The 21391-nt window shown below is 54.1% G+C and overlaps 2 protein-coding genes across 6 annotated transcripts in view; both read right to left on the reverse strand.

The window, feature by feature from the left end:
- Nucleotides 1–4535, reverse strand: part of NRBP2 (nuclear receptor binding protein 2) — a 34691-nt gene extending 30156 nt beyond the window's left edge. For 3 of the 5 annotated variants that reach the window (XR_004748313.1, XM_035318145.1, XM_035318144.1), the window contains exon 1: nucleotides 4227–4535. Coding sequence is in view for 4 of the 5 variants with exons in the window: in XM_035318145.1 (XP_035174036.1) it covers nucleotides 4227–4520 (294 nt within the window). In the remaining variant the exon portion in view is untranslated. Of the gene's footprint in view, nucleotides 1–3689; nucleotides 3923–4226 lie in introns of those variants that run through there. The other 2 variants (XM_035318146.1, XM_035318147.1) reach the window with 2 other exon arrangements.
- An 11741-nt stretch (nucleotides 4536–16276) lies between these two features.
- The window catches only part of EPPK1 (epiplakin 1), a 38422-nt gene continuing 33307 nt past the window's right edge, over nucleotides 16277–21391 (reverse strand). Inside the window, exon 5 of the mRNA XM_035317233.1 lies at nucleotides 16277–19038. Within this exon, the coding sequence (XP_035173124.1) occupies nucleotides 16277–19038 (2762 nt within the window). The remainder of the gene's footprint in view (nucleotides 19039–21391) is intronic.

Consider the following 21391-nt stretch of genomic DNA (forward strand, 5'->3'; position numbering starts at 1 on the left):
GAAGGTTTTGCAAATGCAAAGCAACATGGATACATAAACATTTGTTTTTAGCAACATGGTGCTAGAGTTTACTCAGGAAACTGTAATCAGACTAGGAACCCCACCACATGGGAAACGTTTTGCAAAACTTTTTAAAAAGCAGTGTATCAGGTTTCATCTTCCTTATTATTCTTACTCCACAGGATGGGTGGAAAAAGTAAATGAAGTCATCAAACCAATGCTGAAAAAAACATATCTTCCTAAATGGAAAACTCTACAGCAGCAGCATTCCTTTGCTGCACTTTCACACTACTAGCAGGGAGAGAAGTGAGGCAGGCAGGACATGGGTTGTGCTGATGCTGAATGTGAAATCGCTGAAGGATTCACGTGACTGTTTCTCCAGATAAGTTGCAAAAATACTTCAAGTGCTTCTATTTCCTAAGCTGTGACTTCATATGCATCATAAATACATGCATCATGAACAGGCAACGGAAGTTGTGAAGGGAAGTATTCTCCTCTTTGGCGTGTACGGCCAGACCCAGCACAGCGGTAGGAACCGGCACCGCGCACGGCACATTTACCCTGTTGCACCCGTACCTGAACTGGGTGTAAGAACACACTGCAGGGCTGCAGGGAATGGTTGTAACTGTTACATGTGAAAACAAAGGTGCACTCCTTGGGTACATGTTGTTAATAGATACACACTAGGAATTTATCATAACACGCTTCTCAGCCTACACCACAGGGCATCATAGTTTAAGCCTCAGAAGCCTGCGCAGGGTGCTCACCCCCGCTCACTTCAGCTCTCTGGGCTCTGGATGCTGCTGCAGGCTGCACGGCTGCGCTCTCCCACCTCTCCGGACCCATTCTTGCAACAGCAGGACCTTGGATCGAGCACGGCACCATGGGTCCCACACAGGACTCAACTGTTCCAGCAAAAGCAAGGTAAGGAAAAAAAATAATTATACTAAATTATCAGAATAAGGAGGGAAAACCCCTATTGGTAAAAATACTCGATGTGCTTATGGAAATCAGAATGTTTGTTAAACAGAACGGCTGTTTATCTACATTAGAAGATAACAGCTTACAAATAGCAAACTGTTTTCTTCCTGGTACATAACTAAAGCATCTAGGAATATGCAATAACTAGTCTCTTACACAAAACTTCCTTCACTTTCATTTGCAATGTTAGGCAGTGCTGCCACTTCCCTGTTTGAATTCATGCACACTTTTGTCGCGGCAGCTTTTCAGCTCATGGCCCCTGTCCCTGTTAAGCAGACCGCTCTCCTGAACGCACCCTTCCCCAAGGCATGTAGCTCTGCCATGGGCGAACAGTCAGGAGATGTGATGTGACAAGCCCCTTGCTCGTCAGGAGATGTGATGATGGCAGCACTGTAACTCATCTCTGTTGTGTGGCCACCTCTCAAACCACTGAGCCACACAAACTTTCCTGCCACCCCCTGCTGTCCTGCAACACCCACAAAAGGTCAGTCCTCCCCTCCCACCTCTCCATCTAGAACACCACAGACGGGTGGCACAGCACAGTGACCAATTACCAAAACTTCTGCGTGGAAATGTCACTGATGGTGCTGTGCACCTCGATTGTTTCTGCCTCTCCCACGCACTGCACAAGGGGACAAACCTCCAGGGGCCAGTTCCCTCCACTGCAATGCCACTCTGGAGAGCTCAGAGCTCACTTGTCGAGTTACATGTTAAAATATACATCATTAAATGTCACCTTTGGGTTAAAATAGACGGTGATTGTTCAGACAAGAAATGACCTCCATGTCTTTGCCAAGGACAAGTAGGGTGTTCAGATAGTTTTGGTGGGTCACAGATTAACACACATCATCCAAGAACTCTGAAAACACACAGTGTGACTACAGGTCAGATGCCATTAAATTACAGGAGTTATATAGCCCAAATGGTTCCCCCCTATTGCTCACTTCCAACACACAGCAGAGGTCATTTTATGCCTGTAGGCCTAATTGCAGGAGCATCAGGGTGTTCTCAGCCAAAAATCTGTTTTCCTGACAGCTCTCCTCAGACCTTCAGCTGTCCCGCAGAGCCACCTGGCAGAGACCACAGGGTCTGGCCGGCTGCTCCTCCATTGCCACCCCAGGCCCCACCGGCAGCACGTGGCGTCCGCCTGGGGCCGAGGGACATGCTGCAACACCTGCACCAGCAGCCAGAGCTCAGCACCTGCCGGGTGCAGTGGTCGCATGGACGGCTGATGATGGGTGCCAGCAAAGCCAGTCCCAAAGAAGATACGGGAAACGACAGAAGGCAAAAATACAGCTGGCTTAGATGTGGCACAGAGGTGGGATCTGATACTCCAGGAGAGCAAAGGACAAGGTGGGAAAGAATACATGGGATTTTGAACGTGGAGTCAGGCCCTGGCACCCACCACGGGGCACACGCACCACCGCATGCGTGCTGTGGCACAAGGCTGCAGCACTAGCCATGTGGAACGTACCCATGCGAGGCCCTGGCACGCAGCAGAGGTGTTGAGGTAGTGGGGAAGAGATCAAACTGTGACGTGTGGGCGTGGAAGTGCCAGAAAGCACAGGGTGACACAGGAAAGGCAGGTGCCGGTAGCACCGACACAGGCAGGTTATGAACATCTCAGCAAAGCCCAGGCTGGGATGAAGGACAGCCTAAAACGTGAACAGCCTGCAGCCCAACCAGGGCACTGAATGGACTACAGAAAGGCTGTTAGCAGGCAGCGGGAAGATAAAGAACAGGATTAGCCTGGGATGGGCCCTTTTACCCTTTAGAAGCTGTGATCACTGTCCCACCTCCGCCTGGGGTGAGGATTTACCTACTGACTTTGATCCTGATTCCTGGGTGCCCTGACACAGGCAGGGAGACTCAGGCTCCACTTTCAGGGGGAGAAGCATTGCACTGACGTGGGGGACACGTCTGGAGGAGAGAGGTCAGGGGTGATGATGGGAGCTCTGAACAACACAGGACGCATTGCAGGAGGGCTCTGCTGGGCCCCTGGGCTGGCAGATGAGCTGCAACGGTCCAAAGCTCTTCTCTGGAAAGCAGGAACCAGATTCTCCAGCCCCGGGGGCAGTAGTGCAGGAGCCAGCCCCAGTCACCGCCATGCCCCGCGGTGCAAGTCCTCACTCTTGCAGTTCCCCGGCCCCCAGACCCCCGGTTACCGACGTGCCACGGCACCAGGGACACCGGGCACGGCTCGAAGGAGCATGGCCAGCGAAAGCCTCCAGGACGGGGCTCACCGCCGGCTCCAGCAGCGCCCAGCCTCCTTCCCGCGGCCACCAGTGCCCTCCGCTGCGGGCTGCGCGCCCGGGACCGCCCGGCTGCCCCGGGCACGGCACGGCTCCCCGCACCGGGGCTCCCCGCACCGGGGCTCCCCGCACCGGGGCTCCCCGCACCGGGGCTCCCCGCACCGGGGCTCCCCGCACCGGGGCTCCCCGCACCGGGGCACGCACAGCCCCGCTCCCCGCGCCTCCGGCCGCCCCCGTCCCTCGCTGCCCCGCGGGGCTGCTCCTGCACCCCGGCCGCGGCCATCGCCCTCAGCGGGCACCTGCGGGCTCCGAGCGGGTCCCGGCAGCGCCGCCCGCGCCCGGGGAGGGTTGCGGGCTGTGGCGGGGCCGGGGGCAGCACTGCCTCCCCGCAGAGCCCCGCGGGGCCCGGCGGCGGCTCCCGACTCCCGGCCCCCGGCCCCCGCGCCCGGCGCCCACCTGCTCGCGGCGCTTCTGCCAGCGCCCGCAGGGGCTCTCCTCCAGGATCTCGCTCTCCTCCTCGCTCTCCTCCTCCTTCTCTTGCGCCAGCCGCGCGTCCGGCTCCGGCACCGCCATCCCCGCGCTGCACCGAGCCGAGCCGAGCCGCGCCGAGCCGAGCCGAGCGGAGCGGAGCGGATCTCCGCCGCGGGCTGACAGCACCCCCAGCCCCGCCGCGCGGGGGCCGTCCCGGGCTCGTCCCGCCCCGCTCCGGACGTGCGGCCGCGCACGGCCCGCCCCGCCGGCAGCGGTACCGGGGGGCCGCCAGCCCCCGGAGCGGGGCCGCCCGACGCATGCCCCTGCCCCAGGACCCGTCCCCCAGGAGGCTCCCCCTGGCCCCCAGGGCAGCGGAGCTGTGCCGGAGCCCTGGCACCGGGACCGGGGGCCGGGGGCTCCTCCTGGGGGCTCCTCGTACCCGCCCGGGAGTGGGGCTGGGCACGGGCCGGGGGGCCCTGCTGAGGAGGGGAGGACCGGGAGGACCCGGGGGTCCCTTCCCACCTCAACCCTTTTGTGATTCTGTGATCCGAGTGCCCGTGGTCCTCGCGGCAACCCTTTGCATTTCTCCGGCAGCCGAACGCTGCCATCTTGCCATCTTCCCAGGCAGCTGCTGGTCGGTGCTGGGTGCTGGGTGCTGCACCCCGGGCGTGAGCATCCAGCTGGGCTCCCATGCCTGCCCAGGCACTGTGCACCCAGAAGGCACTTCAGCTGCTCTAAGCAAGAAATCTTCCAGATGTTTTCATTCCTCTGGAAAGTTTCTGGCTCATTCACTGTTTTTCTTTTATTTCTGTCCATCTCCAGTTTCTCTTAGCATGTTCATTATTTGTTCCACCCTGCTTGTTCCACACTGGTGCCTGCTTGCTTTTTTGGGAAACGTTCCCTCACCCCAGACCGTTGCCCTTTTTAGCTGGTGTGGTTAAGCAGGAGGGACTGTGGTGAGTGTAGTTGCTGGACAAGGAGGCACTGGTGGCACACCAGGTATCCTGAGCTTTGTTAGCCTCAGAGAGTGCATGCAAAGTCCCACTCCCCACAGCACAGCATAAATGAAGGGGAGATGTTTCAATGTGTGCGTGCTCCAGGTCCTGCTCTGACCACAGAATGCATACAGGGAAACTGGTGCCACCATTGCCAGCCCTGTGGCACTGCCATGGGCACTCGGCAGGGCCTGATCTGCTGCTGCCTGCTCCCCGTGGCAGACCCTTGTCTGAGCCCACGGGGGTAAATCCCAGCCCCAAAGCTGTCCAGTGTCTGTGTCAGCTCTGTGTGAAACCTGGCAGATCGTGTCACCACCTCCTGGACTACAAAAGCCCATCCCAGGCCATGGCTACCTCCAGGCACGCACACCAGTTCCACGTGTGCCTACCAGATCAGACCTGTGGGTAGTTAAGTCACTGGTTATCAAAGTGGAAGAGAAAAATTCAGCTGGGAATAAGCACAAGGGCAGGGAATAAGAGGGCTGGAACCAGATAAAAACCACACACCATGCCTCAGGAGCCTTTCCTATTGGCCTCTGTGAGTCCCTTTTCTGTGGATGCTGTTTTCCAGTCGCAGACCTGCCAATGTTCCACCAGTTTCAGTGTAAGTGCTAAGTGGATCACCTGTGCTGGAGTTGATCTACTGGTTTCAACAGATATTCTTTACAAGTAGAAACTGCCACAACAAGGAAGACAGATCAAATGAAGGCTGAAAGATTTTGAAAAATAACCGGCCAAAGATAAAAAAGTGGTTCTCAAAGACACTGAAGGCAAGAATGTGAGCAGAAGATACGTAGAGCCAGGGGGTGATGAAAGTCTAAATGGGGTCACTGCAGAGATGGGACTATAGTAAAACAGCAAATTGTAGCATTTACTATGGAGGAGGTCACAGGTGAACCCTTTCTTTACATGAGGAAAATCGGAGGATTTGTCTCAAAATGAGGTGACAAAAGATCAGATTATGAAGCTAATCAATAATAGGAATCGTGACAAAGTGCCAGGGTGAAATATTTGTCTACGAGGTTTGGAGGAATGCAAATGTTTAATTGCCAGAGTGTTTACAATGATACATAAGGTGGACTTGGTACCACCGGGCATTGCTGTTCAATACGTTCGCAGACAATCCAGAAAAGGGATGAACGATACGTTGGCAGAGTTTGCTAATGACACCAAAGTATTCGGGACAGTCAGCTCTAAAGCTGCCTGTGAATAGCTGCAGAGAGTCTTATGACACAGGAAGGGGTATCAAGAGCGTGGACAAGCTTTCACATGAAGCAAAATACTCAGCTTGGAAAGCAGCTGCTGAGCTGGGGATGTGCAGATGGACTGCACCGTGAGTGGTACAGAGAGCGCACACAGGAATGATTATTCACCATGCTGCACAAACTGGTGTTTGGGATGCCCAGTAAAAAGGCTATGCAAGAGTTTTAAAATAAATGAATGGGAGTAATTTTTTACTGAGTGTTTCTTGGGGGGAATGTTAGCGGGTGAAACACTGTGGAATTCATTGCCACAGGGTGTTTACAGTGGCCAAAGTAGAAAAGGATTTAAAAAGCCATTAGGCAAATTTGTGGGAGAAAAATTGATTGAGGGCTATTAAACACAAAGACGCAGATGTAGCCTCTGGCTCAAGAGGGCTTTAAGCTGCCGTTTGTCAGAAGCTGCTACTCTGCAAAAGCCAAATATTGTTCAGTCCCTGCTCTGGTTCCTGTTGGGATCAGCTATTAGCAACTTGCAAAAATAGGATTCAGGGATATGCAGGATTTATGTCTTACCCAGGGGAGTTGCTCTCATGCTGTCTGCTGCTCCATGTTTTCTGAGGAGGAAACACTTTTCATCTTCACATGTTCTTTGAGGACCTCTGCTGTTTTCATTTCTGCAGGTGCTAGACGTGTCCTTAGCTGGGTTTGGCTGCCCCCCTGGACTGGCCATGCTCTTTGTGTACGGGCAGCTCATAGAGAAATCTTTAAGATCCTTTGAGGCATACAAATTACCTCCAGCAGCATGAATTGCCTGGATCCTGCATGTCTCTACTCCAACTCAGTCATTTGAGGGCAGCATTCTCAGCATGTGACACCTGCGGCTTCCTTGGGATATTACAGGAATGGAGGTGATGTCCAGACAGGAGCAGAGGTGATACAGAATTGGTGGATGTTCCCAGAGCAGTAATGTGCCCCTGTGTCATCACTGATCCCTCACCTCCAGCTCGACAACAGCCCTACATCCCACTGCCTCTTTCCCTGCCCCTCATCCTCAGCGCCTCATCCACATGATGGTAGACCTCTGTATCTTCTTTCTATGGCTTCCTTTTTGCTTGCTGAATAACAATGGAGCATATTTATCTTGCTTGTTCATTTTCAGGCATGAGTCATACAGTCTTGCATTCGCTGGTTGTCCTGTCACATAAAGAGTAAGCAGGAGAAACCTGGTCCATTCTGGTGGCCTCCACGCTTCTCTACTGAATGTGCCCTCCTGAAGCATCCATCTCCCTTGACAGTGCACTGGGGTGAGCAGACCTGAGTTTCTGCTGCCAAACACTCCCACTGGGTGCTGCTGAATTGTGACAGAGGCCCTCACCTCCACGAGACCAGATAGGGCTCTGCTCTCTGCATGTGTTTGGAGACCAGGTCCCCGTGTGCTAGGGGTCTGGTGCTCTGCAGCACAGCTCCAGGAGCTGGCTGCTGCTACCTTCTGTCAGGGATGCCGTGGTGCATGACATGCTGCCCTGTCCATCTGCTCGGCCTTAGAATCATATAATCATTAAGGCTGGAAAAGACCTCCAAGATCATCTGTTCCAACCATCCCCCTACCACCAATGTCACCCACTAAACCATGTCCCCAAGCACCACGTCCAACCTCTCCTTGAACGCCCCCAGGGACAGTGACTCCACCACCTTCCTGGGCAACCCATCCCAATGCCTGACTGCTCTTTCTGAGAAGAAATGTCTCCTCATTTCCAACCTAAACCTCCCCTGGTGCAACTTGAGGCCATTCCCTCTAGTCCTATTGGCAGTTACCTGTGAGAAGAGGCCAACCCCCAGCTCCCCACACGTCCCTTTCAGGTAGCTGCAGAGCGCAATAAGGTCTCCCTTGAGCCTCCTCTTCTCCAGACTAAACAGCCCCAGCTCCCTCAGCCGCTCCTCACAGGACTTGTATTCCAGGCCCTTCACCAGCTTCATAGCCCTTCTCTGGACACATTCCAGGGCCTTGATGTCCTTCTGGTAGTGAGGGGCCCAAAGCTGAACCCAGCACTCGAGGTGCAACCTCACCAGAGCAGAGCACAGGGGGACGATCACCACCCTGGCCCTGCTGGCTGCACTACTGACACATGCCAGGATGCCGCTGGCCTTCTTGGCCACCTGGCCACACTGCCAGCTCATGTTCAGGCGAGCATCAACCAGCACCCCCAGATCCTCTTCCTCTTCACAGCCTTGCTCTGTTTGGTCCTCTGCTTTGTTTCACCTCGTGCCACCACCAGTTTGCAGTCTTGGACCCAGTCTGGGGCATGTCTGCCTGCATCCTGCAGCACAAAGTCAGGAGGCAGGGCTGCTGGCAGGACTGCCCTGAAGTCACAAGGCTGCTGCTGTTATCAGCCCCTCTCGCCATGAACACCTCCTTGGTTGTTGTGAGGGCAAGGACTCTTCCAGCAAGGCACCATTTGGGCTGGGGCTCTTGGTTGAGGAGGTTAGGGATATCAGTGAGATATCTGGTCTAAAGGTACAGACTTTGCTTTGCTGCTTGGAGTGATTTCTCCTTTTCCACTCTCTTGTAAGAATGGGCCAGTTCTGCTCAGCAGCTACTGGTCACTGGCAAGGGGGTTCTCAGAGGTGTGGAACTGGGCCTCCTTTCTGGTCTTGTTCAGTTTAATCAGATGTCCTGGACACTGCTGCCCCCAGGACTCTGAACCACACGGCTGTGCTTTCAACCATGGTGTGGCTGGAAAAGTGCAGAGGATCTGAAAGCTGCTTTACAGCATGGTAATCCTGAGGGGTTTATCATGCAGTGATGTGCAGCCAGGCAGGGGCTCCTTGCTTTATTTAATGTGTATGCCCCCTTGAGCAGGGAGGTTGGACCAGATGACCTCCAGAGGTCCCTTCCAATCTTAGCCATTCTGTGTTTCTGTATCATTTTGGGTGTGTTCTGACTTTAAATTGCTGGAGTCTGAAGGGATTTTAGAACCCCTTTGGGGTTAGATGCATGCTTCCCTCTCCAGAGCTCTCTGAAGGATCTGGGATGTGCAGGGGAGCCCAGGCGATGCAGCGCAGCTGTGACCAACCCTTTTGGCTGGGCAGCACCAGCCCCTGCAGTGCGCTGGTGTCTGCGGTGCTGAGGTCTGGGCTGAAGCTCCACGTCTCCCTTCCTCCCCTGCCTGCTAGGAGGCCCCTCTTGGCTTGCCGTCTATTTTTATCCACATTTGATGGATTGGGCTGGGATGTAATGACGTCACGTGTTTTTGCGCAACTTGCACTTTGTTACGGTTAAGGTTCAGTCTAGGTGCCAGACTGACTCTGGGAAGCTCACAAACATCTTCCCTGCTGCGTTGCCTTCTTTCAGCACATTTGTTAGTGGTTTCTGCAGGGCAAACATGTGGCCAGCAAATAGCTCTTCTGGAATCTGTTTGTGTTTACTGAGCTAATACATGAGGCTGTAACCTCCCCTGTTGTGCAGCTCCTCACTCTTGTCCTTCACAGACGCACAGCCCACATGCGAGTGTGACCTGCTGGTGTCAGTAGGCAGCTCCGATGTGTGAAGGCAGGAGGGCGGGCTGGCATTCATTTAATGCTGCAGGACCAGACCCCTCCTGAGAGCACGGCAGAGCAGTTTCCTGTACTTCTTACCGCTATTACTGCTGAAAGCATCTCCGTGGTCACCCTGGGGATGGTGCATCCTTCTGCAAACATCTCAGGGCAAAGTTCAGGCCAGAGAGCTCGGGGAGGGGCTGCAGACTTTCCTAGCGTCTAAGCTATGCTCGTTCAGGCTGTGCCTGTGTTCCTGCTGGCAGCTCCCACGCAGTGCAGGGAACACGTCCCCAGCTTGGCCACATGTGGTTCCAGGAGCGGAAAGCACACCAGAGTGTGCAGCAGCACTCCACACAGACAGGGGTGAAGCTGGCCGCAGGATCAGGCGTGGTGTGGGCGTGCTGTGGGATGAGGGCGCTTGCTGTAACTAGTCTCAGCTAGCCCAGTGCTAAAAACAGCATGGTTTGAGGCTCTGTGGGAGTCTGCGAGGGACTGGGACATGCAGGCGGTGGCAGCCAGGCCAGCGCCAGGGAAAGCAGAGGGACGGGCTGCTTGCAGCGAGGCAGCTGCGGCGGTGTGCTCAGTTGCAGATGTGAGAGCGCAGCCTGGGGCTCAGGACAGGCTGGGGGCCATGGGGGAACTGGGCCCCTGTGAGAGGCACTGAGGGGGCATTGAAGGGAGGGGGTATCCCTGTCTGACCGGGGGTGGTGGGATGGAGCAGCACACAGGGGCAGCAAGGGGTGAATGGAACAGAGGCAGGGGCAGGGACAGCAGGCAGAGGTGGGGGCCGAGCCCTGGGGGCACTGGAGGAGCATTATCAGGGATGGCCAGCTGTCAGAGCCAGCGAGGGTGCTGCTTGGACCAGAGAAAGCTGGCTTTCTTTTGTTCTTTGCTTGTAGCTAGCTGTGCACAAAGGGCGCCTGGATTATGTCAGACCTTGTTCCCTGCTCCCCCTTTCTTGGCAGGCTCCTGCAGTATCTGGAAGGGCTCAGGGTTGCTCGGGAGCCCTGGCAGGAGGCTTGATCGCAGTTTCCTGACTCCTGGCCTGTTTTGCAAAGAGGGAGGCCTGGCTGCAGGTAGTGGTGCTCAGGGGAGCGCAGCGTGGTCAGTGCAGCAGCACACACTGTGCTGTCCAGGGCTGGGCTGGACTCAGACACTTGTGTTTCCACGTCCCGGCCTCCTGTGTTTGGCTGCCAGGGAATTTCCTGCCCCTCAGCCTGTGGTTTCCTTTTGTAAATCTCAGCCGATTCCTTTCGGTCCCTCCCGGCTTGGCTCCCCTGGCAGCCCTGCCGCTCCCCAGGACTCGCAGCCGCCGCAGAAACTCCTGTCCCGAGGGATGGCAGGCGCCGGGCTCTGCCCCTGCACCTGCTCGGAGGTGGTGGCCCTGGGGGATGCCGGTGGGTGCAGGGGAGCAGGGACAGGCAGAGCCCATGGGTGCTCAGCAATGAATGGGGGGGTCAGCACAATGCAGTGCTAGGGTCCTGCAGCCGGTCCGAACCTCCCCACCCTGCCCACGCGCAGCCCGTGTGAGGAGAGGAGGATGGGCGCCTGCTGCAACTGGGATGGCTCCAGCCCAGGGGAACTTGAGGAAGTGTCCCCGTCCTTGCTCTTACAGCACTAAGGAGTTAAGTGCAGCTTGGGCTATCACATTATAACTGGTGAATTCCCTGTTCCAACAGCTTTTAAACACTTTTTTGACCTTTTATAAGAAAAAGAAGCAGAACCAGTTAAGTGGAAAATTAAGCTAGGCTTTCATCATAATGCTATCCTTTGTTCCTTTTTTTTCTCTGACTTAAAAACTTTCATTAGGAGAAAATAGTAGACTTTCAACTGAGCTTAAAGATGATATAACAGTCATCTTTGGGGTAGGAGAAAAAAGTGGAGACACCCTGGAACTTTGTTGCTACCCCTCACCCCCCTTTGTGTTGTTATGACAAAGTCAAGATAATTGCACAAAACAGCAGATCAGAAGAGTAGCAAAAAACAAAAAAGTATCATCTGTGTCCCATAGCAGCCTTGCTGCTGCATAGATGTAGACACAGCCACGTTCCATCTGCCACCGGGAGATTGGATTGTGCTGAAAGGGGAATATGGGCTCTAGGAGCCAAATAAATGTAATACTTTCATCAGAGACTTCATTACAGAATATCAGGTGCATGTCAGTGAGTTTAGCTAACAGGTGAGATAGTGGAAAGGTGGAGCAGAGGGCTGGAATAGCTTTCAGGAGCAACGGATGATGTTGAAGGCTGGACAAATAGTCATGAAAGGAAACGGAATGTTACAAAACACAAAGTCATGCCCTGGACTTACTGGACAAACATTTATGCTATAAATTAGAAACCTGGATTTGGAAGTGATTAAGGAAGAAAAGGCCAACATGCGTTCAGCAGCATCGGGGTGAATGTAGACTGCTATGTATGCAGCCACGAAGACTCGGTGCATTAACTCTGCTGGGATCTATGTCCAGAAAAGGCAGTGCCAGCACTGTCGGACAGAACAAGATTTACAGACCATGAGCCAGTGCTGAGCAGCCATGCTGTAAAATATTCATTCATTATAGAAAAGGTGCAGAGAAGAGCAGCTGAGATGACCGAGGGAATGCAGAGAGGAGTTGGGAGCAGCTCAGTTAGATAGCTTGTCAAAACAGACGTTGAGGGTTGATAAGATTGCTCAGGGTGCTTTATCAGTGAAAAGCACTGGAGCAGGAGGAGACCTGCGTAAACTGATGGATGGGTTTTGCATACAGAGGAAATCAGTCCAAACTGGCTGAAAACTAGGAGGCTTCGAGCTGCTGGGGGTGGAAGACTGGATCAAACTCCCAGAGCAGTGGTATAGAATGCCTTCTCATTTTGCAAAAGGTTTTCTTTGGTAAAGTGCTCTGTGGCAGGGAGCAGGCATGCTAACCCAGACGCACCTTCCTGACCACACTGGCTTTGTTTGTGTGGGCTGGTGTGCTCCATCTGGGGCAATGAGCCTGGCTATGTCCCAGACCTGGGGGCACTGTCATGGGGGGCTCCCACTCGACAAGGAAAGTTGTCTGTGCCGTGGGCGCTCTACCTGCTTCGTCACTTGTGACTGTGACTTGGCCTGGCTTGTGGGCACACTGATGGGCTTGCTGATTTCCTGTTCCTATCCCAACAGGGCATGTCTGGGGGCTTTTACTCTAAACCCCCATCTTCTCCCACAAAACAGAGAAGTTACCCACTGCATCCACTGTGGTGCGATGTTCCCACAGGGACTGGGCAGGAGACACAGTCTGCCTGACCCTTTCTTTTCCCCTATTGCCCCCGTGCCTCCAAAGAGTATTCAGATACTATTCAGATGCATTCAGTTATGCAACTAGCTTATAACTATGCAAATGTATGCAGCTTTTCCCTTACACAATGTCCTGTTTTCTTTCAGCTTCTTTTTTGGAAATTCAGCACTTCCTGTGGGAGTGCAATCTGAGCCCCGGGAAGCCATCTGGAGCCCTCCCAGCCTTGGCTCCCCAGGCAGGCTGAAGCTGGCATCAACTCCTTTCAGAAGTCCTCCTGCCCATAGTCCTCTGCTTGCCTGCACCACCGTGGCCGCTTGGTTCACACCAGGGCCTGTAGCACGGACTGGTGACAACCCCCTGCAAGAAGCAGAAATGCAGAGAGGGTTTCCGTGGCCAGTCCAACTCCGTAGCCTGGCACCGGCCAACAGCAGGGGTGTAGGAAGCAGCAGCAAAAGAGCAAGGCAAGTGTACACCAGCACTTCTTTGGTACATCCTGTTGTGCCCCAGGGGTTTGTGGCTCTTGTTCCTGAGACATGGATCTGGCTTGCTGTTTAATAGCCCTTGATGGATTTTCCTCCATGGCTTACTCTGATTGCTCTTTGGATCAATATAAACTTTTAGCATCCAGGACATCCTCCAGCAGGGAGTCCCTCAGCTCAGCTGCCCAGTGTGTAGAAAAATACGTGTTCAACCTGAACTGGCTTTGTGCTGGATTCTGCAATATCCCCTAGTCCTCGTGTTGGAAAAGATGGTAAACACACAGTCATCTCCCCTATGCCAACCACTATGCTGCCTTATGTGTTCTTATGATATGAGACAATGAGCTGTGACAATGAACACCTCAGGAGATGGAGTTCTGTCCTCTGTTCCCTTCCTAGTAATTTACAACAACTCTATTCCCTCTGTAGAGTGGTGATTAAGTCTGGAAGTCCCTGTGATGCTGCATGCTTCTGTTAGCCCTGTGTTAGTCTTTTTGTTGGTGAGCTTCTGATGGTAGAGTGGCTCTCTTGGCTCCTTTGCCTCTGGGACTGAAGTGCCGTGGGAAGTTCCACCAGCACTTTCCTGTTCTTCCCCAGCACAGATGTGTGCTCCAGCCTGCGTGCTGTGTCCTGGAGCTGCAGGCTCTGCGTGGTGCACTGGGCTTGTGTTGCCATCCATGTGCACTATGAAGGTGGCTGGGCTGAGGCCATTTGGCCAGCCCTGGGGACAGAACATTTGACTGGCTCTCCCAGTGCTCTCGCATGGCTCCAGGGCTCTGTACACGAGGAATATTCTCCAGAGGCACCCACAGCCATGACGGGCACATCCAGGATTCCCCCCTTAGCCTCTCCCTGAAGATGCTCCTTGTGGTGGCTTAAAGCATGTGCCATCCACAGCATGCACAGTGTCCCTGGTGAGGTGGCTGAACCTGCCAGCTGAACCTGCTGGCAGCCTCTGTAACTCCGAGTCTGAACAGGCCTCACAAATGTGTCACTCTCCCCTGTGTGTGCCTCAGTGGTGGGACTCATCCCTGGGAGCTCTGGCTAAAGGACTGGCTTGCATCCTCATTGCTCCTTTGCAAGCAGAGAGCTGGGAAGGCAGCAAGCATGGTGCAATGTGTGAGCTCCAGTGTGGAGCAGGGCTGTGCAGCACACTGGGTGCTGCTCTCCAGCTCCAGTTAGGGTTGGCGGGGCTGGGGCACCCAGCCCTGTGTGTTCAAGAGCCCAGCGGAGCACCTTGGCCCCAGCGCTGTAGCCCTGGTGGATGGCAGAGATTTTGGGGAGCCCAGGCATGGCCCTGGTGCTGGGGTGCAAAGCAGGGAGGCCATGCCATGCCCACCCCCAAGGCAGGGGGACCTTGAGCAGGGGACTACAGGGACCTGCTGGGTGGTGATGAGACCCCATGGGTTGGATGGCCAAGGTCTGGGTGCCCAAGTCAGGGTTGAAGCTGTTGGTTTGGACAGTGGGGGCCATGGGATCCCCATGCTGTAGGGGGCTTTGTCTGTGGGAGCCTTGGGGGTCCTGGGGGGCTTTGGGATGTGGGGGGCCCAGGCTAGGGGTCCCTATCTTGGGACCTGGACTGGGTCAACAGGTGGATGGTACAGGAATGCCAGCCCAGCCCATGTCTGTCACTGGGAGAAGCTGCATTCCCAGGCTGAATGGAGCTGGGGGTTTCAGGCTGCAGTCTGAGAGACAGCCATGCCCCTCGTGGCCTCACACTGGCAGAGATGCTGGCATAGCCGAGCTGGGCAAGACAAGGTGCAGCAGTGAAGGGCAGCTCCAGCCCAGGACAATGGGATGGAGAGCTGCAGGTCTGCAGCCAGGGGCCCTGACTCAGGCCCCAGCCCAGCTGAGTCCCGGCTGTGGGGCCTGGCTGAGACCCTGGCTGAGGGAGGGCTTGGCCCGGCCGAAGGCCCAGGATGAGGCCCAGGATGAGGCCCAGGATGAGGCCCATGATGAGGGTCTGGTGGACAGCCCAGCTGAGGGCCTGGCTGAAGCCTGCTGTGCCGTCAGGTGGCAGCACTGGTGTCACACGCAGTGTCACATCCACACAGCGGCGGAGAGCTGTGACACACGGCGTTGTAACAGGGACATGCACATGTATGTGTACACACACCTGTAACGGTGACACATGCACGTGCAGACACAGACACATGCTGCAGGCTGTGCCTCACCCCCCATGTCTGAACACAATGCTGGACTCCCCAGGGCATGGGAGGTCCAGCCCCGCATGCAGTGCTGTGCACACATGGCTCTGTGGTACCTGCATGCACACACAGTGCATAAGCCTGGCAGCACATATCCGTGTTGCACATGTGCATGGCAGCTCAGCTCAGTGCCAGGCAGCATGGGGATGCTCTCATAGCTGCTTTCCCTCCCCAGTGGGCAGTGACCTTCAAGGGCACAGGGACGTGGGGTGTCCCTGGCACATGCAGGAGCACCCTTCCCTGTAGCATCCCCTTGCCCCTTATATCTCTGGACTCGTGCAAGTGCACCAGCAGCTGCTCACCATTGCAGGCATTAGAGCTCTGGCACCAGAAGCCCAATCCCACTTTGAGTTCATGCATGCAAAATGTCCTGCAGGTGACCACAGCCATGTGTGCTGCCCGCACCGCTTGCTTCTCAGCAGCGCCAGGGTCCCAGCTATCCCATGCAGAGGTGGTCTGTCCCTCTGTAGCTCTTCGGGGGCTGCCAGTTGTGCTGCCCATGGCTCCTGCTTTGGGGTTTCTGCCTCATCCCATTGGTGGCAGTCTCTGACCCATCTGATGTGAGTGCTGACCCCACACTTCCCTGTCCTTTGTCAGTGCCTGTCTGGCAGAATGTCACAGCCACAAGCCTTCCCCAGCCCTCCCTAGAATCCCCCCCACCCAACCCCCAGGAATGCTCCACTGGGCAAAAACATTCTCAGTGAAGTAATAGTTAAGACAGGAAAGAGTTTAACCAGGAGACCACCCTGTTCCACACACAGGTTCATGTAACTCTTGTAACTCATGTTACTCTTTCCTGTCCATAACTGTATTGCATGGAGAGCCAATTCTCACAAGAGCCCAGGTTGCAATTTCCATAGGAGGTAGAGCTTAATCCTCTTCTGGGGCAGGTAGTGCTAGTGGTCCTGGTGGTGTCTCTTCTTTCCCTGTGGGCCTGTGACAACAGTGGTGGTGATGGTGATCTTGTTCACAGTCAGCCCCCCTGTGCCGTAAGTGTCAAGATGCGCCTCTCGTTTGTACTCAGAGACTTGCTTGGTGGAGAGGAGCTCCCATACTGACACCCTCTGCTCCTGGAATTGGCCAAAGGTAATGTAGGAGCCCTCAGACTGGAGGAGATCCACTGTCTGCTGGGGAAGGGTTGCAAGTTTCCTTTCTTTGCTGTCAATTGCAATGCTGCTGATGGTGTTGATGAGTTCCTGAATGGGGAGTGTTCCGGCACAGTAGAGCTCCAGAAGCTCCTGCCTTTTGTCCTCAGAGATGTAGTCAGAGAAGAGCAGGTCCCACACGGAGACTTGCCTCCCCTGGAACTCATCCACTGCCATCTCAACTGTGGTGGACTTCAGGGATTCTTCCCAGGTCCTGTCCTCTTGCAGGTGGTGTGTGTGCTCAGCTTCAGCGACTGTTGTCTCTGCCCTTCGACTACTCTCATGTGCTGATTGCGCTGCTCTTGCTTCCTCTGCCTTGGTTACAATAGTGCTGACAACAGTTTTCACCTGCTCAAGGGTTAACTCTCCTGCCTGGTACAGCTCTAGCAGCTCCTTTCTGTTCTCCTCAGGGATGTACTTTGAGTGGAGCAAGTCCCACACAGAGACCTTGTGGCCCTGAAACTCTCCAGCCTCCATGTCGACAACTGTGGTTTTCAAGGCTGTTTCCCATGATTCTTCTTTGGAGGAGTCAGCATCCTTCTCTCCTGCCACTGGCACAGTGTCCTTGTTGGAAGGTTTTACTGCAATTAGGAATTTCCTGCCTGTAGATTTTTTTTTCTTAATGAGGGTGGTGACAACAGTTATCATCTGCTCCAAGGCCAGTGTCCCAGTACAGTAGAGCTCCAGAAGCTCCTGCCTTTTGTCCTCAGAGATGTAGTCAGAGAAGAGCAGGTCCCACACGGAGACTTGCCTCCCCTGGAACTCATCCACTGCCATCTCAACTGTGGTGGACTTCAGGGATTCTTCCCAGGTCCTGTCCTCTTGCAGGTGGTGTGTGTGCTCAGCTTCAGCGACTGTTGTCTCTGCCCTTCGACTACTCTCATGTGCTGATTGCGCTGCTCTTGCTTCCTCTGCCTTGGTTACAATAGTGCTGACAACAGTTTTCACCTGCTCAAGGGTTAACTCTCCTGCCTGGTACAGCTCTAGCAGCTCCTTTCTGTTCTCCTCAGGGATGTACTTTGAGTGGAGCAAGTCCCATACAGAGACCTTGTGGCCCTGAAACTCTCCAGCCTCCATGTCGACAACTGTGGTTTTCAAGGCTGTTTCCCATGATTCTTCTTTGGAGGAGTCAGCATCCTTCTCTCCTGCCACTGGCACAGTGTCCTTGTTGGAAGGTTTTACTGCAATTAGGAATTTCCTGCCTGTAGATTCTTTTTTCTTAATGAGGGTGGTGACAACAGTTATCATCTTCTCCAGGGTTAATACCCTTCCACGATAGAGCTCCAGAAGCTCCTGCCTTTTGTCCTCAGAGATGTAGTCAGAGAAGAGCAGGTCCCACACAGAGAACTCACCAGCTGGCATGTCAATGGTGGTAGACTTCAAGACGTTATCTAGATGTGCATCTTGTGCTGAAACATCATCTCCATTTTCCTCTGCCCTTGTCACCACCTTCTGTGGACTTCTGGTATTTGCTGCGAGTGTGGTATTGGCAGCTTCTGTTTTGTTGATCGTGGTGGTGACGACAGTAGCCACCTGTTCTGTGGTCAGTATGCCTGCTCTGTACAGCTCCAGCAGCTCCTGACGCTTCCCCTGAGGGATGTATTTGGAAAAGAGCAGGTCCAGCAAGGAAACATTTTGTCCCTGGAACTCACCAGCAGTGACATAGATGGTCGCAGACTTTAATGACTTTCTCAACTGCTGCTCCTGGGAGTGTGTAACCTGTACTGGTTGTGGTGATCCTACCTCACAACTGGGTGTTGCTGTGGATGAGCTCAGATCCTGGTTTCCTGTTTCTGCCTTGGTGATGATGGCAGTGAGAGTGGTGATCATTTCTGGGATGGTCACCGTCCCCACCTTGTATTTCCTCAGCAGTTCCTCTCTCTGGCGTTCAGAGATGTAGCGAGAGAAGAGGAGCTCCCAGACAGTGACACTCTGGCCCTGGAAGAGCCCCACGCTGACGGTGGTGCGGGCAGCCTGCAGGGCTTTGCGGGCGTCCTCGGACAGCTGGTAGAGCACCGAGCCCTTGTCCATCACTTGGAGCATGAGCAGCCCCGTGTCCGGGTCGGGCACGCAGCGGCGGAGGAGCTGTGTATAAGTGAGGTTTTCATGCGTGTTAGGGTCAAAACAACTTCTTGTTTGATTCTTGTGGTTCAGAAGAAACTGGCACATCTCCTGGTCAAAGTAGCCTCGCTGGTAGGCCACCTCCACAGGGAGGCGGTGGCTGTTGATGGGGTCGATGATGCCGCCGGTGGCGATCTGGGCCTCGAGCAGGCGGATGGCGTGCTCCTTGACTATGAACTCTTTCTTCATGGCCTGGAAGAGGGAGATCCTGTGTCCTGTGTATGGCTCTGTGTACCCTGTCACGGCTCCCTCTGCTGACAGAAGCTTCTCATAAAAATCTCTGCCGATAAGTCCCGCAGTCAGTGCCTCTTTCACCGACAGCTTGGCATTCCTCACGGGGTCAGTGAGGAACCCTGAGGCAGCCTGCGCCTCCAGCAGCACCAGGGCCGTACCTGGTGTCAGGAGCCCCCTCATCATGGCATCATAGATGCTCATCTTCTTATTCTTGGCCTGGATGAAGACACCAGCTATGAAGTTACTCCCACCACCACACATCTCCGTGTGTTCACTTGCAATCAAGTTGCTTCCTGTGTTGCCTGACTCGTTGTTCTGAAGGGGTCCACTCATCTTCTGTCTCAGGGCAACAGTCCTGCTGCTGTGGAGCACTGTGTTTGTCTGGGGAGAGAGAAAGAGAAGACTTGGTGAGACACAGGTTCTTGAGCAGGTCTTGTGGTGTGTGTGAAGATAAGCCATCTCTCTGGATGCGGTAGCCGGAATCCAGAGAGAAGCGGGAAGCAGGAACTGGAGCATTGCTACTGACCCTCTTCTCAGCAGCAATCTCAGGGTCAGCTCCCACTCAAACAGTGGGTGATAGCTCTCTGGAAGCAGTAGCGACAGCCCAGCCGGGGTGTTTGCTCTGTGTTTGCCTGTGCAGCATGCTGTGCACCTCCTGCAGTGCCTGGCTCTACATGTCTCCATGCAGTTGGATGTCTTTGCACTGAGATGCTGCAGTGTCCTGTGAAGGCTTGGTGCCTATCCCTAGCAGCACCCATACTCAGAAAAACTGACTACAGCTTTTCTCCAAAAAGTAAGTTTTTTTCCCCAGCATTCAGTTTTTCTCTTCCAAAACTGAGTTCTGATGCTACAGGCATGCTCGCACTGCTCTGTGGCCCACACTAATGTTTAACTGCACGTGGGGATCATCTGTGGGATGGCTGGGTGGCCCATGCCAAACACCATCCTGGGGACCATTCTAACCAGTTCCAGTGCCTGGGGACAAGGGCGTGGTCACTGGGAAGGGTTGTTTGGCTGCATGCTGTCTCTGCAGCAGGGCAGGGGTGCTCTCTCCAGATATTTAGGGAAACTGGTGTAGGAACAACAGGATGGTAAAGACTGATCCTGCTGGCCGAACCCTCTGGCATGCAGTGCGCCGGACCACCTGGGCTGTGCTTGCCCCAGACCACCCTCTATGAGCCACCACGGGCTTTCATCCATGGATCTGTGAGTTGTGGCTGAGTCTGAGTCTGGTGTCAGCCTCTGCAACATCCCAAGGTAATGACAACAGTGATTTAATCATACTTTGCAGGGAAAGTCTTTCTACTGGTAGCTCCTAGACCCTGTTCTGCAGGAGGTAGTGAATGGGCATTCTTAGTTTTAGCTAATTGTTATGTAGGTAAAGTGGCAGATAAAATTATGTATATCTATATCTCTATATACATAAAATTACAGAGTTGTGGTGGACTAAGAGCCACCTCAGGGAGCAGCCTCAGGGGGCCTGCTGTAAGTGGCTGCTTGCAGTGGTTTCTCCCATTCAGACAGGTACTTAGCAATTACTGTGACAAGTCATGGTCAATCTAGCGGGTACCCTCAGATATAAAAGCAGCACTGCCAACCAAGATACCAGCTGTGCTGTCTGAAATGTGCTAGGGCAAGGAGGCTGTGCTCTTGAGCAGCTCTGAACAACTATGCAGAGTCTGACCAAGGGTCGATGTAGCCCAGGATCTCATTTCCATCTTTAGCTATAAGTGGAGAACGGGAAGAATGAAAACGGGGCAACATGTATAACATTAACTTGGTTTCTGTGGTAATATCTAACTGTTTTTAGCACAGTGAATTTCATAAACTGGATGCCTTTTGAGCCTGTTTAGTAATTCTTGAGGGATCTCTGCCGTGCAGTCACCTGGTTTCTTCTGGAAGCCCTGTAAACTTTCAGCAGCCCCAGTATCATGTGGTGATGAGGCCACAGTCTTGTAAAAATGGCAAAAACAAGCCCCAAAATATTTATCTGGGAACACCCATCGCCCATAAAGCTACAGTGACTGATGTTAATGATATGTTTAACTCATTAATTATCAAGGTCACAGCTTAATTTCCTGACTGTTTACCTAACTGATCTAAAAGCCTCTGAGTCATTGCTTTTGATCCATTTAAATATTGGATTGATGCTGGTGTAGATGGATCATGCTGCAAGAGAGCTGGATCCCAGCAGCTGCAGACATGCCCCTGCCTCTTGGAGACCCTGCCCATGGCTCCAGGCTCTTTCTCATGTGGGTGCTCTGGCCCACCTTGGGGAGCTGGCCCTAGAGAGCAGCTTCTTGTCACACTCTTGCCTCCACTGATGCAGCCCTTGCAGCGTGATGGGCTCGTTGTGCTGCCTGCTCGGGTGGCGCTCGGTGCAGGGCAAAGCAGAGAGCCGGTGTCGCGCCCTGGAGCAGGCGGCACCTATATAGGACACAGATGTCGTGTGAACACCCTATTCTGGAGAGACATTGCCCAACGGCAGGCTGTCATTAGCTCGTCTCTAAT

The sequence above is a fragment of the Oxyura jamaicensis genome, chromosome 2 (assembly GCF_011077185.1).
Source record: "Oxyura jamaicensis isolate SHBP4307 breed ruddy duck chromosome 2, BPBGC_Ojam_1.0, whole genome shotgun sequence".
Lineage (NCBI taxonomy): Eukaryota > Metazoa > Chordata > Aves > Anseriformes > Anatidae > Oxyura > Oxyura jamaicensis.